General features: G+C 39.5%; 1 protein-coding gene across 1 annotated transcript in view; it reads right to left on the bottom strand.

Annotated features, from left to right (window-relative positions):
• The window catches only part of GABRR3 (gamma-aminobutyric acid type A receptor subunit rho3), a 78,670-nt gene that overhangs the window by 26,239 nt on the left and 29,729 nt on the right, over positions 1-22,702 (bottom strand). The window contains exons 4-7 of the mRNA XM_069100503.1: positions 21,708-21,775; positions 8,097-8,320; positions 3,277-3,359; positions 1,278-1,418 (exon numbers count right to left, since the gene is read on the bottom strand). Of these exons, the coding sequence (XP_068956604.1) occupies positions 1,278-1,418; positions 3,277-3,359; positions 8,097-8,320; positions 21,708-21,775 (516 nt within the window). The remainder of the gene's footprint in view (positions 1-1,277; positions 1,419-3,276; positions 3,360-8,096; positions 8,321-21,707; positions 21,776-22,702) is intronic.

Genomic DNA, 22,702 nt, shown 5'->3' with positions numbered 1-22,702 from the left:
CCTGTGCTCCCACAACAGCTCTAAGTCAGAGGACGGGCTCAAAACTAAGTCTTATTAGTTCCAAGGTTGGCTTTTTATCTGTCACATCACTCCATCTCTCACATAACAATAAGAACCATCCAGAATCAAACTGGGCTGCCTCAGGAGTTAGTGGTTTCCTATTTTCTGGACATCTTTAAGAAGACATCTGGTGACTAGTTGTCAGGTGTGATGCAGAGGCAACTAGATTACTCACAGGATACAATTGGAGTCAGGAAGTTATTTTGGTGTATCTGACTCTTTGTGACCCCATGTTTTTTGCAAAGATACTAAAGTAGTTTGCCATTTTCTTCTTTGATCCATTTTATGGAGGAGAAAACTGAGGCATACAAGGTTAAGTGACTTGCTGAGGATCACACAGCAAGTGTCTGAAGTCTGATTAAAACTAAGGTCTTCTTGATCCACTGCACCAGCTATCCCTTGAAGAAAGGAAGACCTGAGCTCACATCTGGCCTCAGACACTTACCAGCTGTGTGACCCTGGGCAAGTCATTTAACCTGTCTGCCTTAATCTACTGGAGAAGGAAATGGCAAACCATTCAAGTAGCCTTGCCAAGAAAACCCTATGGAGAGTACTGGGGCACTGTGATTCACTGGGTCACAAAAAGCTGGCCATGACGGAACAACAAATGGCGTAAAACAGAGGAGTAGGAGTTGTGGCTGCAAAACTCCAAAGGACCCCCAGATTAAAATGCAATTGGCGAATGTTTAAAAACAAATACCAACGCAATAAGACACAGATAATGTTAATTTATAGTTTTTCTGTGTCAACATGTGGCCCACAGGGATCTGCTGCTACTTGAGTCTGACCCCATCAATGGAGAGGGATCCTTGTTCAGGTGTGGATTGGACTTGACTTCCGAGGTCCCTTCCAACTCCAGAATTTGGTGATTCCTGGTGATGAGTATGGAGGCTTCTGAGGTCCAGCAACAATACAGATATTCTTCTCCATCCCAAGAGGGCTAGTGTGGGATACAAGAATCATATGGAACCTAGTGTAATGCCTTAGATCAGTGTATTCTCTTACCAATAAACTGTGAAATATGTAGCACAGAGAAGCTTTGGGTAAAGTGTTTAATTTGACCAATGATGGATTGGCAGCTTTATTGCTGCTGTATGTCAGTTGGCTGACTAGCTACAAATACCCAGTTTAACTAGTGGGTGTGGAGAGTATAGTAGGTGTTCAGTAAATGCTTCTTAGTAAATTAAGTAACCAGTAATTAAGTAATTAAGTAATACCAGTGCTACTGTAGAAGGCTAGTCCACTGGATGCACTGAAGTCTTCAATAAAGAACTGAGAAAGGGAAATGTGCTCGTCTGTGTTTAAGGACTTATTTCCATGTTTCCAATACAACATCAAATCTTCCTCATTATATGCATCTAAAACAAGAGAAGAAAAGAAAATCCTTGTGAGTAGATTGTAAGCTGAGGACTGATCCAGAGCAACGAAGACTTTCAGCACCCAACCAGAACCTTGTACAGGGTAGGTACTCAATAGATATTTCTTGTCTGCTCAGTCCTCATGTCCAAAAGAAATCTATGTTTCTCTATAAATGTGCTAGCATGGCTGGTGTCCAGGGACCAGTATTCACAAGCTTAGCACTGTAAAAAACAGTTATTTCAACATGGTTGCCAAACCATTGCCTCTAGATCTGTAGTCACTCCTTTTCATGCTGGAGCTTCACTAGAATGAAAGTGTTTGGATTCAGGTAGATACCACAGGATTGGTGGAAGGACCTGACTATGATCATAGGACACAGATTTAGAACTGGAAATTAACTTAAAGGTCATCGAGTCATAGGACTATATTGTATCTCAGCACATAAATCTAGAGTTACAAGAGACCATGGAGGCCATCTAGACCTAACATTCCTATTTTACAGATGAGGAAACTGAGGCCTACAGAGGGGAAATGATTTGCCCAAAGTCCTATTAGATAGTTAAGTGAGAGAGCAGGAATTTGAAGCCAAGTTCTTAAACTCCAAACCCAGGACTCTACCACAGAGCAACTGTAGATGTTTCTGAGGTATTTAGTTAGTAACTGCAAATCCTCCTAAGAAAGAGAGTGAAAAAAATGGAATAAGATTGGAATTTACAGACAAATCTTGGAAAAATAACATCTCTCTTGATCTGTACAATTCCATGTATTATCAGGTAACTAGTAGCATACTAAACTTTACTGAGATGCTTCAATGTACCCTAAATCAAACACTTAATTGGTCATTAATACTCTTCAAAGAACTTTTGTAAGTTTGGCCTTTAGTAAGTTGGACTTCGAGATGAAGTCATAAATGTTAGTTGGTCAAGGTTCTGGGAAGGTTATGTAGTCAGATTCTTAGACATTTGTTCTGTGGCATTGTCTTTCTGGGATCTGATAAAAAAAAATGATATGTCCCAGGCACGTTCAATGTCAGTGAAAAGACACATTGGATTTGGAATCAGAGAACCTGGATGTAGGTGTGTCACCTAAATCGGTTTCACCTTGAGTAAGCTGCCTAATTCATCTAGGCCTCATTTTATCATGTGACCTCATGATCAGATGATAAACTGAGGCCTAGACTAGATGACTTTCAAGGTCCCTCCCACCTAGACAACTACGATTCTAAGATTCTTTTCTTTTTTTTGCTTTTGTTTTGGAGGGAGGAGGGCAGGGCAATTGGGGTTAAGTGACCTGCCCAAGGTCACATGGCTAGTAGTTAAGTGTCAGAGGCCAAATTTGAACTCACATCCTCCTGACTCCAGGGCCGGTGCTCTATTCACTGAGCCACTTAGCCGCCCAGATTCTGTGATTCTAATGCAGGATTTAGTGACTAGATATACTATTTAGCTAATTTTTTAGGCCAAGACTTAATAAAGGTTATTGATTCATATTCAATTGATTCAATTAAACTCCTAAACTTATTAATTGTTTAATAGGAATAGGATGATTATGTTCGGGCATCAGATTCTCTTTACTTAACTGGGTTAAATACCATTTTGGAAACTATAATTTGAAAAAATCATGTAAGATATAATTAAAAAAATGAAAAATCTGTAATTATGTTAAGCTATACCTTTCTGAAAGTAGTACTTGAGAAAGACTAGTATCTACCTTTGTAGCTAAATAACCCTGTTTAAAAAATAAATATATTTAACCTGCATCAGTGATCCATTATGGTTAGTAATGATATACTCCCCTGCTAGTATATGCTTTAAGTACAGAGCACACAGACATATTCAACCCAATAGTAAGACTTACAGCTTTCTAGTTCAAGAGAACAGTTTTGAGTGTCGAGAGGAAACCGACTGAAATCCATAAAGCACATGGCAGAAACTGTTATCCTGTAAGAGAAACAGGACGAGGGAAGATGCAGATCATGCAATATAGACAAATGGGTAGACACGATGACTTGTGCTTTCTTATCATTTGTACGTTCACTGCATATTCCCAAGTATTATGCAGTTACTGATCTTCATTGCAATACATTGGCTTGGAGCTGGGACTCTATAGACCTGAATGGAGAAGACGACTGTAGATGTCACACCATCCATGGGAAGTCTTCTGTGAAATTTTCTCCCCATCTCATGCCATTGAGAGTGGCCACAATTATGTAGTTCTATAGGGTATACTTCAGAATCTCTGGAGCAATTTGCAGCTGGTAGCATAATGGATCTCTAGAGCCCTGGGCTTGGAGTAAAGAACATCTGAGTTCAAATTTTACTTCAGACACTTACTGTGTGACCTTGAGAAAGTCATGTAACTTCTGTATGCCTCAGTTTCCTTAATGATAAAATGCGGATAATAAGAGCACCTACCTCACAGGGTTGTCGTGAAAATCAAATGAGACTGTATTTGTAAAAGCACTTAGCAAATACCTGGCACAGAGAAGGTGCCGGGCAAACGCTCATTCCCTTCCTAGTTGGTGCATGGATGGATGTGATAGAATTAGGCTCGCATGTTATGAGTGAGGCAGTGGGGAAGGGGAGATAATCATGATAAAGTGATGATAGATAAATACTTTGCTCCCCTGTCAGATTGTAGACTCCAGGTGGGCAGAAACCTGGGAACTTCAAAGCCACCAGCCATGCCAGAGTTCTGTCTTCTATATGGATATTCCTATGTACATATGGAGGTAGAATTTGTTGTCTGCTTGCTAGTGTCCCTCACATAACATATATCAGTATAGAAAGAGCATTGATGAAAATCAAAGCAGACTTTTTATCAGGTAATTCTAGTCCCAATAGTGGACAACTGAGTTTCCTTCAGGGTTTTTGTTTCAAAAGATTTCCAGGATAGAAGGGAATGGAATGAGGAGAACAGGGAGTTCCTGGGCTTCCAAACAAAGCCTATTCTACTTGTATAGAAAAGAAAACAAAATGGCTTTTTAAGGATACAAAGTCAATGGGTAGTGTCTAATGGGAATTAAATATTGAGGTTATTATTTGCAAATCAAATGCTGATTGGAGTTTTTACGTGGCAATGTCCTTCATATGACAAATTTATTTGGGTTTCTTCCTTTGCCCAGGACTCATTATCAGCTATAAATAGCACTTAGTTCCTCATCTTTTTCAGCTTCTAAATCCAATTAAGATAAATTATTTCAAAATGTATAATTCATATGATTGCATCAATGACTTACATAATGATGAAGACTTTTGTTTGTTTGTTTGGTTTTTTTTGCTAATTCTGTTCTCTTCTACATTTTCCTGGCTTGAGGCAGAAGTTATTGTTCTGATCCAGTCTAGTAGCACAAGTTCTGGCTGGGGATTCATCAGAACAAAAGCAGATCGGAAATAGCGTGCCCCCAAGCACATTTGCAAAGAACAAATACTTGTTGTTTATAATTTTAAAAAGTACAACAGATGCTTGACTCCATCAACCTTGTGAGTTGATTAGATGAATGGAACATCTCTTTATCTCCATAGGCAGAAAATAAAAGAACTATAACGTGCATCTGGAAAAAATCCCAGAGCCATAGGCCATATCCATATGACAAAAGCTCTCCTCTCTTATCCACAGACATTCAGTTAGTTGTTTTTGGCTCTCACAATAATAGGGGCAACTTAGGTGACCTCTGGATAGTATCAACATTGGACTTGGAGTCAGGAAGACTTGAGTTTATAGTTGGCCTCAGATATTTACTAGTTGTGCATCTCTTAGGAAGTCACTTAACCTCTCTCAGATTCAGTTCCCTCATCAGTAAAATAGTGATAGAAATTGCACACATCTCCTAGGGTTGTTGTGAGGGAAAAAAGAGATCATTGTGAAGCATTTTGCAAAATCTCTAAGTAGTAGCTATTATGTACTGATGATCTATCAATTCAGCATATTTCAGCCATTAAGATATTCCTATCAAAAGCTGTAATAGGAAAAAAAACGTAGCAGGCCCACGATCAAATACCATTGTAGCACTCTGAATTCCTGATAAGGATTGGGACTGGTGCTTTTACTACTTCGTTTCTGAATAAAAATTTAAGATAGAAATGCATACTACGATTTTTCTTCTATTGCTACAGGGTGTTCATGGCATGGAACAATGACTCTTTTGTACTAAACTGAGCCAAACAAATTTTTTTTTCATCATCTATAAAAACCTCCCTGGGATACATGGATGAAAAGAAGTTGAAATGTCTAGGTTTACCTGAAGGCCTTTCTAAAATTAATCATTGATAAACCATTCAATATACACAAGACTCAGACTATTGGAAGATGTATTCCACTCTAAATAGTACGGCAAGGGGGTAAGATCAGTGGAGAGAGTGTTTTTAGTACTTATCCATGTTGAATAACAAAATCAAAGAAAAAAGAAAATGAAAAAAAAAACAGACCATGACTGGTCTTCATATGCAAAATTTTGTATATATAGGAATTAAAGCCATTATCTGGACAATTCTAGGCAAAAACTTGCTTTTTGGAGTTTTATTGTTTGACCTGACTTAGACATTGTATTCATAATATCATTCAACTTTCTTAATACCTTTAATATTTCCCTTATTTCCTACTTTATCAGTTCTGAAAGTGTGTTTTGGGGACCTCTGGGGCAGGGTATGGTGAAATCCTTTCAGGTCTACAAGGTCAAAACTATTTTTATAATAATAAGATATTTTAATTTTTAGTATGGTAAATATTAACTGGCATAACCTACATAAATAAAAACTCTGTGCAAGAGTATTCTAAAAAATTTTTGAGTGTATAGAGTCTTAGGACAAAAAAGTGTGCAAACACTGTCCTACTGTATCACATCTCAAGCCCCCAGTTTACTTTTGTATCCTTATTACCCACAACTTCTCACTGTTCATTCACTTTATTTGGGCAAGTCTCCCTGTCTCATTAGTACATATTATTTATCCCCCACCTCCATGCCTTTGCTGATGTCATTCCCCTAGCTTGGAATTGCCTTTGTCTTCCCTTCTATTTCTATTAATTCTACCCAATCTTAAACTCTCAATTTCAGACCCACCTTCTCAAAGAAGTCTTCCCTTACTACTCTAGCCATAACTGACCTTTACCTTTTAACATTCAACAATACTTAAAGACTTAGAAATAATTGGCTCACTGTTATTTTCAGTGTGTTAGTTTTATTTTCCAAACTAGGTTATAAGTAAGTTCTTTGAGGGCAGAAAATGTAGAGACAAAAAATGAGGGCAAAAAAAAAAGTACATTGTCTTTAGAGTCCTTGAGTAGGCAAACTTTTTGTGTAAGTGTAGCCTACATCTATGCCATATAGTATAGTATATTGTATATTGTATATAGTATAGTATAGACCATAGTAAATTTAGACATGGCCAAAATGTTGTTAGGGCAACTCACTATGACTTGTCCACTTAGGCATTTGGGGTTTTCTTGGCAAAGATTTCCATTTCCTTCTCCAGTTCATTTTACAGATGAGGAAACTGAGGCAGAGTTAAGTGACTTGCCCAGGGTCATACTGCTAGTAAATATCTCAGGCCAGATTTGAACTCAGGAAGAACTTTTCTGATTCCATGCCCAACAATCTATCCACTGTGCCACCTAACTTCTGCCCTTTTATGAATACAAGGGGTTTTGAAAAGGCTAGTCTTGTGACTCAAGGCATTATTTTTAATCTTTTACTCATGTTTCATTTTGATGTAGCCATGACCAATGGTACCGCTAGTTGCTTAATGCATTGATCTCTTGATGCATCTGTTCCTCATCAGTGTAGAAACTCTTTCTACAGATGCAAATTGCAATTTTATCGTTTTGTGCTATTCTTGACTACCCCAGTGTTCCAGAGATTCTACCGAACACCCTGATGCCTTCCTCTCCATCTTAAGGGAATCAATGTACAACTTCATTTGCATGTTATTTCTCATTCTCTTTATGTGACAGGCTCTGTTTCTGTTGTGCTCATACCATTCTTGATAAATGTATTTTGTGCCACATCTTATATGAGTCATCAACTGATGAAACAGAATAGAATTTTTATTGAATATTAGATATTTTGCTTCTGAGAAAAGTTGAGTAAATGATACTTTGCCTTTGGGTGATATCTCCCTTCTGTTGCCTCTGTTCCCTTCCATGCCTAATTCTTATTCTCAAGTAGAATAAAAAAGTAAAATCTTTTTATGATATATATATATGTACAATGTATCTATATCAGCATGAATAAATCATTAATGATGCTTATGTAGATTTGACTTCTTTCTTGCTGTTGTCAAAGAGACTTCTTACCTTATTGAAGTCTGCTGCGTACTTAAGTGCAGTAAATTTTAAATATAGGAAAAGAATTGAGAAAAAATGAGTAAAGTAAAGCAATCCCGAGTAACTATTTAGCATGGATCTCATAGGAAAGCGGGTTAGATGAAGCTGAAGTTACAAAGTCTTTACCAAGTCTTTCTCTACAATTAAGAGGCTTGTACTTATGATGCTTGGTGTAAGGAAACTTAGAACATTCCCCAGCTCCTGCCCCAACGTAATTCAATGAGCAAACCAGCTGTTTGGAACTTCTAGTTTATATTCAGGAAGTCAGACACACTCCTGATTCGCTTTAGTCCAAAAGAGAGTATAGGAAAAGAAAAGCATTTTTGATGTCAAGGACGAGAAAGCTTTATTCTTACCGGAGACTGAAGAGGACATTGCCATCAGGGTACACTCGAAGCATGATGTTCTCTAAGGTTGTATCATGGATGAAGGATCTTTTGGAATGCACAAAAAATACATCAGGCACCCAAATCTTTTGGATTAATCTACCATCAAAGGTCATGCTTTTGTTTCTTGTACTAGGAAAGGAGAGCCGTTCATCTTTCCAGTAATGTCTGAGGTAAAAGGTCATTGTAAAGTCCTAGGCAAGAGATAAAAGAAAGTCACAACCAGAAGGAATCTCTTAGATGATCCCTTAGCACCAGGGTGAGGAGTATCCCATCCCAGGTACCACACCTCTTTAGAGATTTTCCATGAAAAGCCTTTTGCCAGAATCATCTTCCTAAAGCACAAATCTGATCGTGCCACTCTTTTATTTAGGAAAACCTTATTGACCTCAGCTGGGCCCCTATTGTTTCCAGTTAATCCAGTTAATACATCCTTAATTTACTTATTGGAGGCAGCTAGGTGGTCCAGTGGATAGTGTGCTGGGCCTTGAGTCAGGAAGACCTGAATTTAAATTTGACTTCAGACACCCATTAAGCTGTGTGACCCTGGGCAAGTCACTTAACCTCTGTTTTCCACCATCCACTGGAGAAGGAAATGGCAAACCACTCCAGAATCTTTGATAAGAAAACTCCATTCACAGCTCTGATGAGCTATTGTTCACGGGGTCACAAAGAATTAGACATGACTGAGCAACTGAATAACAAATTTACTTATTGTCCCACTAACCCAGGAGGCTTTCCCAAACCTTTTTATACCTCCTCAGGTATGGCTTCCCATTCCCCCACCCTCTCAGAGAGAACCTTTTCTTAACTTTCACTGAAAAAATCGAGGTCATTTGCTGAGAGCTCCTTGTCCATTCCTCCTCATTCTCACACCATCCAGATGCCTTTTGCCATTTTCCCTGCTGTCTCACATGAAGAGGTGGCCCTTCTAATGGCTAAGGCAGATAGCTCAAAATGCACAAGTGATCTCATTCCATCCTTTCTTCTCAGCAGATTGCCTCCTCTATCATCTGCACTCTCTCACTTTTCTTCATTCTCTGAACATCTACTGCTTCTCTACTGCCTTTAAGAGGGTCATCTCCAGTTGGCCTGTTCTGTATCTGACCACTCAACCCAGATGACTCTGGAGGAGAGAGTGAGGCTGGTGACTTTGCACAGCCCTCCCTCACTTAAATCCAATTCACTTGCAAGTCACTGCATCACCTTCTGGATGTCATGGTCCTCTCTGAGAATGAAGGACAGACAACTACCTCTGTGAGTAGTGGTAGGACCTGCCATTCTCTGAACATCTACTGCTTCTCTACTGCCTTTCACTGGGTCATCCCCAGTTGCCCTGGTCTGTATCTTACCACTCTACCTCCCTCCCTCCCTTCCTTCCTTCCTTCCTTCCTTCCTTCCTTCCTTCCTTCCTTCCTTTCTCTTCCTTCCTTCATTCCTTTCCCTTCCCTTTGTCCATATAGGGTATCATACCCTTACCTGCGAGTGGTCTGTCCAAAGGAATGTAAATTTGATTGCTGAAACCTAGAAAGATATCTTGGGGTTTATGGGCTAGATTTCTTTCCTAAGTACCATTCCTTAAACCCAAATCACTCTGGTTTTCATTGATAGGCAAGTCAAAAACAAACAACAACTGCCCATAAACACACCCATATTTCCCCCATTCTCAAAATATGCTCACTTGATCCTATCCAGTCTCCACTATCTATCATTCCATTTCTCTTCTCTCTTTTGTGGCTAAATGCCTTGACAAGGCTGTTTATAATTGATGCTTCCACTTCCTTTCCTCTCATTCTCTCTTGAAATATTCCAGTTTGGTTTCCAAAGTTATCTTTTAATGAAAACTGCTCTCTCCAAAGTTAGTAACAATCTGTATTTCTTAAAAAAATATTTATTTTAACATTAAATTTCTTTTTTAGTTCTAAATTCTCTCCATCTCTTCAGTCTGATTCCTACCCACTGAGAAGACAAGCAATATGACATATGAAATCATGCAAAACATTTCTGTTAGCCATGACAAAAAAAAGCAAGAAAATAAAAGTGAGAAAATTATATTTTGATTTATTCAGAATTCATCAGTTCTCTCTCTGGAGGTGGAGAGCAGTTTTCATCATGTGTTCTATATTGTTTTCGATCATTGTATTAAGCAGCATATCTAAGTCTTTCACAGTTGATCATCATCACAATATTGATGTTACTGGTTCTGCTCACTTTACTTTGCATCAGTTTATGTAGAACTCAGTTTTTTTTTTTTTCTGAAATCATCCCTCTCATTGTTTCTTATAGCAAAATAGTATTCCATCCCAATCATATAGTACAACTTGTTCACATTCCTCAATTGATGGCCATCCCCTCAATTTTCTAATTCTTTGCCACCACAAAAAGAGCTGCTATAGTTTTGTACATATAGGTCCCTTCTTGGGGTACATATAGGTCCTTTTCCTTATTCTGTGATTTCTTCAGTATATATTTGTGTGTATGTATATACACACACATGCACACACACATACACACATATAACAGTGGTATTGTTAGGTCAAAGTGTATGTACAGTTTCATAGCCCTTTGAGCATAGTTACAAATTGTTCTCCAAAATGGTTGGACCAGTTTACAACTCCACCAACAGTTCATTAGTGCTATTTACCACATTCCCTTCAGCATTTATCATTTCTGATAGATATAAGGTGTTTTAGTTTGCCTTTCTCTAATCAATAGTAATTTAGAGCATTTTTTTTCATGTTACTAGAGATAATTTTGAACACCATCTATTCATATCCCTTGACCATTTATCATTTGGGGAATGGCTCTAATTTTAATAAATTTGGTTCAGTTCCCTACATATTTGATAAATGAGATGTTTATTAGAAAAACTTGTAAGAACTTTTGGTAGCTTTTTGCAATATTTCATTGTTTATGGTACCTTTTATCAAAATGTAGTTTCCCTCAAATATCTCTTTTAATTAAGTTCTTCTTTTTTTGTTTTTGCTTTGTCTGACATCATGCTTGTTATCCTAACTTTTTTTTTACTTCAGCTGAAGCATAATATATTCTGCTCCAATCCCTCATTTTAATTCTGTGTGTATGTCTTTCTGTTTCAAGTATGTCTGTTGTAAACAACATATTGTTGGATGCTGGTTTCCAATCCATTCTCTCATCTGTAATGGAAATGCAAATTTAAAGATCTTCCCTGCCCTTAGGCCCTTCGATAGGCTTAAGAGACTCTGAGAACCTTCCTTGATTTGAAAATATACTTTTCCTCCTAATAGGCTGAATGAGGTCACATGGAGCCTGCGGCAGGAGGCTTGGTTTTCAGGAATGCCCACACCTTGATGCTCTGTGATTGGACAGTGGGTCAAGAGGGTGGTTACATTCTCTGACCCAGGAGAAGGCTATATAATCCCTGATGTGAGGCTTTGCTTTGGGGCTCACTTTGAGAAGTGTTCTGCGATTTGATCAGATGAGACTCTGGGAAGCTGTTGTTGAGAGTCCCCCGGCTTTGAAAAACCCAGATGTTGATTTGGTATGGATGTAATGGTTGGACAGTTTGGAAACCTGTCTACTTGATCTGTTTCTCTGTCTTGATAATTCTGTCTGTATACTCTGAAGTTCGGGGTGCTGACCTTTTTCCCCTGAACTAGGTAAACGATACATATTTGACTGATTAAAGTAAGCTTGTTAACCCATTTTGAGTTGCTTTCCTTTAACAAAGCAGATCTAAGAGCCTGTGTTGGCAGCCACACTGGGGACACTGGGGTGCTTGCTGATACACTATCCTTTTCTGGTTTATGGGTGAGTTCATCCCATTCACATTCACAGTTATGATCACTAATTCTGTATTTCCTTCCATCCTATTTTCTTCTGTTTATCCTTCTCTTTCTCTTTTATCCTGCTCCTCCTCAAGAGTCTGTTTTGTTCCTGACTGCTACCTTCCTCCCTTTTATCACCTTCCCCCTCCACCTCCACATGTTATTCTTCCCCTCCTACTTCCCTGTTGGGTAAGACAGATTTCTATACCCAGCTGGGTGTGTATATGTGTTCTTCCTTCTTGGAATCAATTCTAATGAAGAGTGAAGGATAGGCATTGCCCACCACTCTCTCTCCCTTTTCTCCTCCACTGTGGAAGCTCTTCCTTGAGTGCCTCTTTTTTTGTGAGAGAATTTTCCTCATTCTTCTTTTCACTTCCCTCTCCACCCAGTGAATCCCTCATTCTCATCTCTTCCTTTTTTACTAACAATTTCTTAGTTCCCAAATATCAGTCCTCTTCCTTCTTGACCTCTCTGAAGCTCTCGACACTGTCAATCTCCCTCTTCTATTTTATATTCTCTTCTCTAGATTAAAAAAAAAATGATCCTACTCTCTCTTCTTCTTCTCAATGTCCTTTCCTGGATCTCATCTAAGTTACATTTGCTAATTGAAGGTGCCCTACAAGGTTTTGTTCTGACCCATCTTCTCTTCTTTCTATATATTCTTATTCTTGGTGATTTCATTAGCTCCCATGGATTCAATTATCATCTCTGTGCTGATGATTCTTAAATCTTATCTTCTCTTTTGGCTTCTAGTCTCCCATTTCCAATGGCCTATACTGAATGTTCCAAGGACATTTTGAGCTCCAAAACTGAACTCGTTCTCCCCAGCCTCCCCAAACCTTCTCTTCTTCCTAACTTCCTTGTTGCTGTTGAGGACACTACCAAGATCTCAGTAACCTGGGCTCTTAACGTAGTTGTCACCCTCAGCTCCTCACTCCTTCTCACTTCTCCTCTCCAACCTGGGGCCAAGGCCGGGCAATTTTACCTTCATGATGTCTCTCATGTATAAGCCCTTCTCTCCTCTGATACTACTACTGCTCTAGTGCAGACCCTCGCCATCTCACTCCTGGAATACCACAGTAACCTATTTCCCTGCTACAAGTCCCTACTGACTGCCGTCCACCCTCTACTTAGCTGTCAAGATCCTCCTAAAATGCATCTTTGACCACATCACCTTCCTACTTAATAAACTCCAGTGGTTTCCTATCACTTCTAGAATCAAATATGTAATTTTCTGATTGACATTCAAAGCCTTTTGAAACCTGCCTCCCGCCACCTTTCCAGTCTTCTCGAGGCAGTTAGGCGGCACAGTACCTAGAGCACCAGGACTGAATCAGAAAGAGCTGTGTGACCCTAGGCAAGTCACTAAGCCTCTGTTTACTCAGTTTCCTCAACTGCAAAATGAGAATAATAATAGTATCTATATCCCAGGACTGTTGTGAGGATCAAATGAGATAATAATTTTAAAGTGCTTGGCACAGTGCCTGGCCCATTTATTGTTGCTGTTGATTTGTTTCAGTTGGTCTTTCTGTGGATACTGGAGCTTGTTTTACAGATGAGGAAACTGAGGCAAACAGATGCCTCCCCTCCGTTGGTTATTTTCAATTCACCCCGTGTACAGCTTGTTTCTAGAGTTGTTTGCATGTTGGCTCCCAAATGGTACTGTATGCTTCTGGAGAGCAGGGACCGTCCTTTGCCTTTCTTTCCCCATGCTTAGCACAGTACCATAAATGCTGGTTGAATGACTATCAGAGAAAATAACCCCAGATTAGTAGTTAAAGACCTTCATGATCTATCTTTCCAGGCTTACTGCTTTCATTGTTCCAGACAACTTAGCATGCCATATCCTGCCTTCACGCTTTTGAGCACTCAGTCCCCTCTCTACCTGCCTGCCATGCCCAGAATGCATTTGCTCTTCATTTCTCCTTCTCTTAAAATTCCTAGCTTCCTTCTAGACTCACCTCGTGCCTGTCTAATCCCCTCTGGGGACCATTTCCTGACATCTCCTAATACTTAATAAATTACAATGATTGTGCAGAGTTATCATGGATTTACTTGTCTTCATACGTTGTATCCTCCCAGTAGAGTGTAAACTTGAAAGCACAGGAACAGTTTTAGTCAATTAGTCAGTACGTATTTAGTAGGCACCCACTATGTGCCAGGCACTGTGGTAAGTGCTCGGGACACAAAAAGAGGCAAAAGCCAGTTCCCACTCTCAAGGAGCTCACAATCTAATGAGCGATACAACAAGCAAATGAATATATACAAACAAACAATACTAGATAAACAGGAAATGATCAAGAGAGGGAAGGTATGAGAATTGAGAAAGCTTGGGAAAGGATTCCTATAGAAGATAAGATCTGAGTTGGAATTTAAAGGAAGTCAATAGGTAGAGAGGTGAAAGGAGAGCATTCTGGGGATGGGAGACAGCCACAGAAAGGACCAGGAGCCAAGAGACAGTGTGTCTTGTTTGGAGAACAGCAAAAAGGCAAATGTTACTGAATCAAAGAGGAATATGGCAGGGATTAAGCTGTAAGAATAATCTAACGGTAGGAAGGAGGTATGTGATGATGGTTTTTGAACACGAGCAGAGGATTTTGATTTTGTCTTTTGTCTTATTATTCCCTGAACCTAATACAGTTTTTATAGTAGGTTCTTAGCAAATGCTTATTTGATTGGACTAGAAAAAATTCTAGGGGATATCACCATCCATAAATTCTCATCACTATTCTCACTTTACTGAATTAGATAGTACTTTCACCTTACTGTATTTTGTCAGTGTATATGTGCCTTATTAGGTGTGAGTGTAAAAGACTACATACAAGAGACCACATGCATTTTAGTGGTCATTTTGACTAAACTTTTGCTCCCTAGGCAATGTGACACCTAAATCAAAATAGTTAAATCAACTATCTAAATTAAATATAAATTAAATTAGTTAAATCTATCCTGTTCTTAATATATATATGTATACACACACACACACACACATATATATATATAAATCTATATATAAAAAATCTATATAGCAGTCTAGTAGACTGCTAGGTGGTAATGTCAGGGCAGCTAGATGGCACAGTGGATAGAATCATAGAATACCAGACCTGGAGTCAGGAAGACTTGAGTTCAAATCTGACTTCTAACACTTACTTATCTGTTCTACCCTGGGTTTAATCTATGCCTCAGTTTTCTCAACTATAAAATGGGGTAATATCAGCATGTACCTCCCAGGATTTTTGTGAGGTTTAAATGAACTGTATTTGTAAAGCCCTTAACACAATGCCCGGCACATAGTAGGCACTATAGACATGTTTATTATTTCTCCTTCCCCATTATTAGAATGGTGTGATGCCAATCACATCAGTAATTCCTTGAGGGCCAATATTATTTCATTTTTGCCTTTGTCACATGCCAAGAACAGTGAGTAGTACGTAATAAGTACTTAATAAATGCTTGTTGAATTGAATCTAATTGAATACTAGGACATTTCTCAGCAAGATTAGCCATGGCAGTGGACAAATTCAAAGTTCAAACCCTAGACTTGTGTCTGAACTCTGTTATTAACTGTGTTGTCCTGAGGAGTCACATGTTCTTTCTAGCCCTCATCTTCTTTATATGGAAAATGAGATAATTAGATTAGATGAGCACCTGATATGAGACCCCTTATAACTACTACAAATTTCCATGATTATTTCCTTAACTAGCAATATCACTCTATCACCCCTTGAACACATCCTGAGCCCATTTCATTGTAATTAACATCTACTTCTCATTTTAAACTTGCCAAAAATAAAACGCCTCCGTTCGCCATTCATTCTCCATCCTTTCAGACCAGGTGCCGATGTAATAGCTTCTCTTTCTGCTAACTCCTCTGTTGCTGGGCCTAGGACAGACTATTTCTGTAGTCACTGTGCCTTGTCCCAAACTTAGAGGCCTAAAGCTGAGCCATGCTGGTCTTGGAGGACACCTTCACCTTCTACCTAGCACTCTTTTCATAGTGCCCAATGAAACCTCTGAAAAACGTCAGAGGCTATGAAAATGGGGGCATAGCTATAGGAATGATTAATAACAATAATGGTTAGCATTTTCAGATTTGCAAACAAATATCTTGTTTAATCCCTTACTCCAACCTTGGTGGCTTTATTATCTTCATTTTACAGATGAGTTATGATGCCCACAGTTATACACAACTAATAAGAGTTTTAGGTGGGATTTGAACTCATGTCCTCCTGACTCCTGGGCCAACTTTCTCTCTACTATACGACGTAACATCTGGCTAGTGATATGACAGGGCTTAAGGTAGAACAGAGTCCACTGTATACCTTCCAAGACAGAAAATTAATAGAATTAATTACTAGAATTAACATACATAACTGGGACACGAGTACTTTTAATAAATAATAAAAATTATGTCTAACTTTGTCCATTAAGGACTACCCTTGCTAAATTCAGAGAGACCTGTCACCAGGTTGACTTTGGGGTGATTTATTTTTTATTTTGACCACAGCAACTCAAAAAGACTGTCTCACAAGTAATAAAGGGGTTATGATCTGTGTCAGAAAAGCAAGTGCCCACAGGGGTAAAGTCATGGCTCCCTGAAGTATTGAAGGTTTGAGGTGCCAATGGAACATTCAGCTGGAGACATGCATCATTTTATCTTACCTTTTTAACATTTAATTGTTCTTTCCAACTTAGCTATACATTCTGTCACTACCATCTATTATTTCTCATTGTATCAGATATTACTTCTCTATTATCTATTGATAATAGTGCCCAACTGGGACTTGGCCTCATTATTCAGTTTCTTTTTTTGAAAAAACAGACTGTCCCCTTGTCCAATTTTTCCACCCCCCCTTACCCCGTCTGAAAATGTAAACATATCTTATGCCCCAAACCTGCACAATCTCCTAGCTTCCCTGTTTCTGTCTGCAACATTTTGTAGTGCCGTGATCACATGGGTCTGTCAATCCCTCACTTCCCATGACCATCTAGGGGAGCTTAGCCTCAGGGATCTGCCCTTATGCCCTTAGGGGCACCTTGCTCCAATGGCTCATTCTTCTATGGGAAAAATCCATGTGAGCCTGGAATCCACGTTTTTGTTTGGGGGAGTTATAGAATCATTCATACAACTAAACTGTGACTCATTTATCTCTTAACTTCCCATCCTAGAATTGCAGAGTCCTGGCAAAGGGAGTGAAATTTTCAAGCTCTCTGACTTGTCCTTCAAGCATGCATATTATGATCTCAAGTAAGGACGCTCCTACTGACAACTGGCAAATGTATTATAAGAGAATCAGGCTTATAGAATACCAATAGCAGGAGTGAATAGCAAATAGGCCATAGCTAGATTTTCCTAGCCCCCTTTATGTGGAAAGGAGAAAGATGCTACCCTTGGCTGCTGTGCTCCACAGTCTGTAAGCTTCCCCAGTTGGAATCCTTTCCCCAAGTGACTTGTAGCAGTTCCACTGTGTGTCTGTTAAAGGGTGATGACACTGGTGATGCCAGAGAGAGCCTGATCATTGATTTTTGCTCCATTAAATAGCTTCTGTTCTGTTTCCTGACCTGAGCAGTACCTACCAGCCTCATGTACCCCAAATTTCCTGCTACCCAAGGGTTCATCTCTTCTTTACCAAATCCTAGACATTCCCTCTTCCAGGGAGTCAGCGCACTGATCTATGGAAGTCTGTAGGAGGGACTATGTGTTGATAGCACCGTCATGCATCTGGTCAATTGTCGAGTCTCAAAATCTCAGTCATCTTACAAATACACAGGCTTTACCATACTCAAAAACCTTCAGTGACTCATAGGATAAAATGCAAACTCTTAACTCTATCCCTGTCTCATCTGACCACAACATATCTCTCCACCCTTATTTTATTTTCCTCAACTTCATGTGCTCTCTGTTTCAGTCCAATTAGACCACTAATTACCCAGTCATCCCCTATAATTGTCCTTCCTCCAGTCAGTCAGCTACCATTTGGTAAGTACCTACTTCCTGTCAGGTGCTGTGTAATGAATCTTCTCTAGGGCATGAGATGTACTACCATACACATCTTTCTAATTGTTGAAATCTTTCCGGCAGGCTCAACCAAGGTGCCATATTTTCTCTATCTTTCCATCTCTGTCACTGCCTCTGTCTATATCTGTCTTCCTCTTTATCTCTTTTTCTCTATTTTATTATTCTATTTTCTCTCCTCTCTCCCATTTTTCATACTAGCAAAACTCCTCACATTTTTTATGCTTATCTTACTCTAGCTGTATCTTAAGCTCTTTCTAAGTTGCACTTATGTATGTGTAATTATTCTTCCCTGTTAAATTGAAAATTCCTTGGAGGCAAGGTCTGTTTTATATATATATATATAATAGCTAGTGTTTATATGGTACCTTTTTATATGGGGCAGGCACTGTGCTAAGCACTTATCTTTGTCTTTTTAAATCTAGAAGAGTGCTTTTGTGTATAGCAGGCATTAAATGTGAATTGAATTGAATTGGATGGGAGAAAAGAAAGAAAAAAGAGGAAAGGAAATTGAAATTAAAATTTATAAACACTCCTTTAATAAGAAGCATAGACTAAGTGGTGCAAAATGGGACATAGAAAGCCATGAAAGGATTTTATCAAATTACTAGAACAGTAGCAGGGAAAAAAATGAAAATCCAAGTACTCTATGTCAGTTATCTTCAAAGTGGGGGCCATGGTATTACCTCTCATGGTCCTTTATCAAGCAGTTGGAGTGTGAGAGGATGGGTGGCATGACACCCTCTATGCAATAGCCCAACGTAGTCTTGTCTCCAACACAATTATGTCACTCTTCAGTTACTAGTGCTTAACGCTACTCTACCCTTCATCCTTCTACCACTGGCCTCTGGGTTGTTGGCCTCTCAAGACAACTATAATCTAACCTCAACCCTGGCACTTGAAATAACTGGCAAAAATATTCCCTGCTCTGGCTTATTACAGACATATCTAATTAATTTCAAATCTCCATGCCATCTCTTGTTTTTCCATCCTTCTCATCTATTTGAGTTTCTCTCTTCTTTCTTGGACTATTTCAAAAGCCTCCTAATTTGTGATCCTAGCTTCTTTCTCCCTCCTACAAATAATCTTCTTCAAAGCTGCCAAAATCCCTCACTCAATAAACTCCAATGGCTTCTTATTGACTTGAAGATTAAATATTATTTTACCTTTTGTTCGCCCCTTTTACTGTCTATTTTAGGCAGCTAGGTGACCCAATGGATAGAGTGCCAGGACTGGAGACAGGAAGACTTATCTTGAGTTCCAAGCCAGCTTTAGACATTTCTTAACTGGGTGACTCTGGGCAAATCACTTGTCCACATCTGCCTCACTTTCCTCATTTGTAAAATGAATGGAGAAGGAAATGGCTAATCACTCCAGTTTCTTTGACAAGAAAAACCCAAATAGGGTCGCAAAGAGTCAGACATTGAAAAATGACTGAACAACAAAACTATGTATTTTTATGTTGTTTTATAATGTACAGAATTAGTATAGTAATAATGGACATAACTAATTAATATGCAAATGTACACATGCAGATACTTGTCCAGCCTGGATGGGTGCTGTCCTTCATACTCAAGGAGAGCCAAAACAGTCTTGCTCTGCTGGAGTCTGACCGACACGAGCTCAGAACGTTCCACCACAAGTCGGGCACCAATACTCCCTGTGAACCTTTGGGGTTTGCAGGCTTAACTTCTCTTCCAGTCTCTAGTATTACATCTCCAACTGCTTGTTACACATCTTTACCCAGAAACCCTACAGACATCTTTAACTCACATGTCCAAAACTGAACTCCTCCTCCTCCTCTCCCCAAGCCCTTTTCTCTTCCTAACTTCACTATTACTGTCAAGAAAACGACATTGGCAGCTAGGGGCACAGTGGATAGAGAGCCAGGCTTGGAGCTAGGAAGACCCGAGTCCAAATTCAGCTCCACACACTTACTTGGTGTGTGACCCTGGACAAGTCACTTAACCTCCACCTAACTTAGTTTCTCAAATGTAAAAGGGGCATAACAGTGACATCTATCTCCCAAAGTTGTTGTGAGGATCCAATGAGATAACATCTGTGAAGTGCTGAGCATAGTGCCTGGTACACAGTAGGTATTTAATAAATGCTTGTTTCTTTCCAGTAACTCAGGTCCCAAATCTCGTAGTTACGTTCTGCTCCTCACCCACTTTCTTTCTCACCCACTCCTCCTTATCCAATTAGTCGTCAAGTCCTGCCATTTCTACCTTTGTTTCTACGATTCTCTACATTGCCTACATACATCGCCTTTTCTCCTCTGACTCCACTGCAACTACCATGGCATAGGTCCTTATGACTGGACCTATAATGACTGTAGCATTCTAGTTGGTCTCCCTGCATCAAATCTCTCCTCGATCTAATTCATTCTCGACTGAGCTGTCAAATTGATCAAATTAAAACCCAGTTCTGATGGTATCAACCCCCCACTCCTGGCCAACTCAACCCCAGTTCAATAAACTCGTGTGGCTCCTATGAAACTCTGAGAAGCTAGACAAAAGGCTGAGCTAGTAGCTCTATAAAAGAGGTAGCTAAGGACTAAGATCATTAAAACCAGAATAAATAAAGAACAAGAAGTCAGGCGAATTTTGAATCTTGGAACTTCAGAACTTCTGTCATCTGATAAAATCATTAGCTAACACTCAGATTCTCTTGACAATGACCCTGATAAATGGCGATCCAGCTTCTGCTTGAACACCTCTGATGATGAAGAGATCACTACCTTTCTAGAAGCCCATTCTATTTTTGGAGAGCTCTGTTAGATCATTCTTTCTATCTATCTCCCATAACTTCCTTTCATTGCTAGTAGTGTTGTTCTTTAGCAGAAAATGTTACTTAAATAATTATAAACAAGCTGGAATAGGGGCGGCCAGGTGGCTCAGCGAGTAAGAGTACCGGCTCCAGTGTTGGGATGACCTGGAGATCGAATCCCGGGCTCAGACACTCAGCACCACACCCAGAAATAACTGGCCTTGTAACCTTGAGCAAGTTACTTAACCCTGATTACTTAAAAATATATAAAAAAAAAACAAGCTGGAATAGTACAGTTAACAGGATGAGCTAATAAGGAAAAATAAAGCCTGCACACACACACACGCACACACATACATGCACCCACACATGCACACACGCACACACATGCACACACCCACACAGAAGAAATGGATGGGGAGTTCAGAGACTCTAGGGATATCTTAGCTCTGGTCCTGACTAGCACCAAGTAAACACCTGTCTAATTTTGGACAGACTGCTTTCAGGGACTTTGATCCTGAAAGTAAAATGAGAGGGTTAGACTGCCTGATTTCTAAAATTCCTGCACAAAACTATGATCTTATGATCCATTTGAATGAATTAGGGGGAAAAAGAAAGGGTGTAGGGAAGGAATTGGTGATATTTGTGGGTAGAAAGAAGGATAACAGTATAAAGGCAGGCCTTTTTTTTTTGTTTGTTTTTTGCAAGACAGTCAGGATTAAGTGACTTGCCCAAGTTCTCATAGCTAGCAAATACGCGGCTGCATTTGAACTCAGGTCCTCCTGACTCTAGGGTTGGTGTTCTATCCACTGCCCCACCCACTAGGCAGCTTATTGACCCCTAGGTAAATCTTATAAGGAATGTGAAAAAAAAATGTGAAGGAATGTAAAAAAAAATGTTTTAAATGAATGTTTTCTATACCAGTAACTTGAATGTTATCCTGTATTCATCTTCTCTATGAAAGAATTCATATCAAATCATGATACTTACCATGTCAACCTCTGAAATGCTGTCAATACTTTCAATCTGAACATCTATACCCACTGGCACTGGTGCCCCTGCAATGCAATGATAGAATTGTACGTGTGAAAAGCATGAAGTAAAACTAACGCTGTTTGGGGTTCGAAGGATGGCATTAGCAATGAGAAGAGGAGGCTAGGGGAAAGCACTTGAGCTGAATCTTGAAGGACGAGGTCAGACACTCCAGCCAGGCATGGGGACAGAGGCACCAAAATGAAATGTGGATTTATTCAGGGCGAGCAGCTGGCAGACTAATTTTTTTGGGAAAAAGAGGCAACAGAGCAGAGTAGTATATAATCTGCTTGGAAATGTAGACTGTAGCCAGGGCTTTGGACTCCAAACAGAGATGCTTGTATTTCATCTTAGATGTAAGAGGGAGTTGCCGGAGCACTGCTGCGATGTATTCAGATTTGTGCTTTATAATCTAGACTTAGCTGACTATGTGGAGGACAGAATGGAAAGGGTAGACATTAAAGGCAGGGAAGCAAAATAAGAAGTTATTGTTCTAGTCCAGGAATGAGGTGAAAGATATCTGAGCTAGGATAGTTGTGGCATAGATGGAAACAGGGTTCAGATTCAATAGGTATTATATATATATTTTTTGGAGGGCAATTGGGGTTAAGTAACTTGCCCAAGGTAACACAGCTAGGTTTTTGTTTGTGTGTGTGTTAAGTGTCTGAGGCCGGATCCGAACTCAGGTCCTCCTGACTCCAGGGCCGGCACCCTACTCACTGCACCACCTAGCAGCCCCTCAATAAGTATTGTAGAGGTAGAATTGATACAACTTGGCAACTTATTGAAAATGAGGGAAAGGAAGAGTAAAGAATTGAGAACAAGGTTATGAACCAGGGTGATTGAAAAAGATAATGATAATTGCAATGGAAAGGGAAATTAGGAGCAGGGGAAGCTAGTTGGATAAAGTAGATAAAGTGTGGGGCCTGAAATCAGGGAGATCTGAGTTAAAA

The sequence above is a fragment of the Petaurus breviceps genome, unplaced genomic scaffold, assembly GCF_028583685.1.
Source record: "Petaurus breviceps papuanus isolate PSGF00001 unplaced genomic scaffold, PetGlider_PUasm1.0 419, whole genome shotgun sequence".
Lineage (NCBI taxonomy): Eukaryota > Metazoa > Chordata > Mammalia > Diprotodontia > Petauridae > Petaurus > Petaurus breviceps.
Note: the sequence above shows the minus strand (reverse complement) of the source record. Positions and strands in the feature narration are given on the sequence as shown.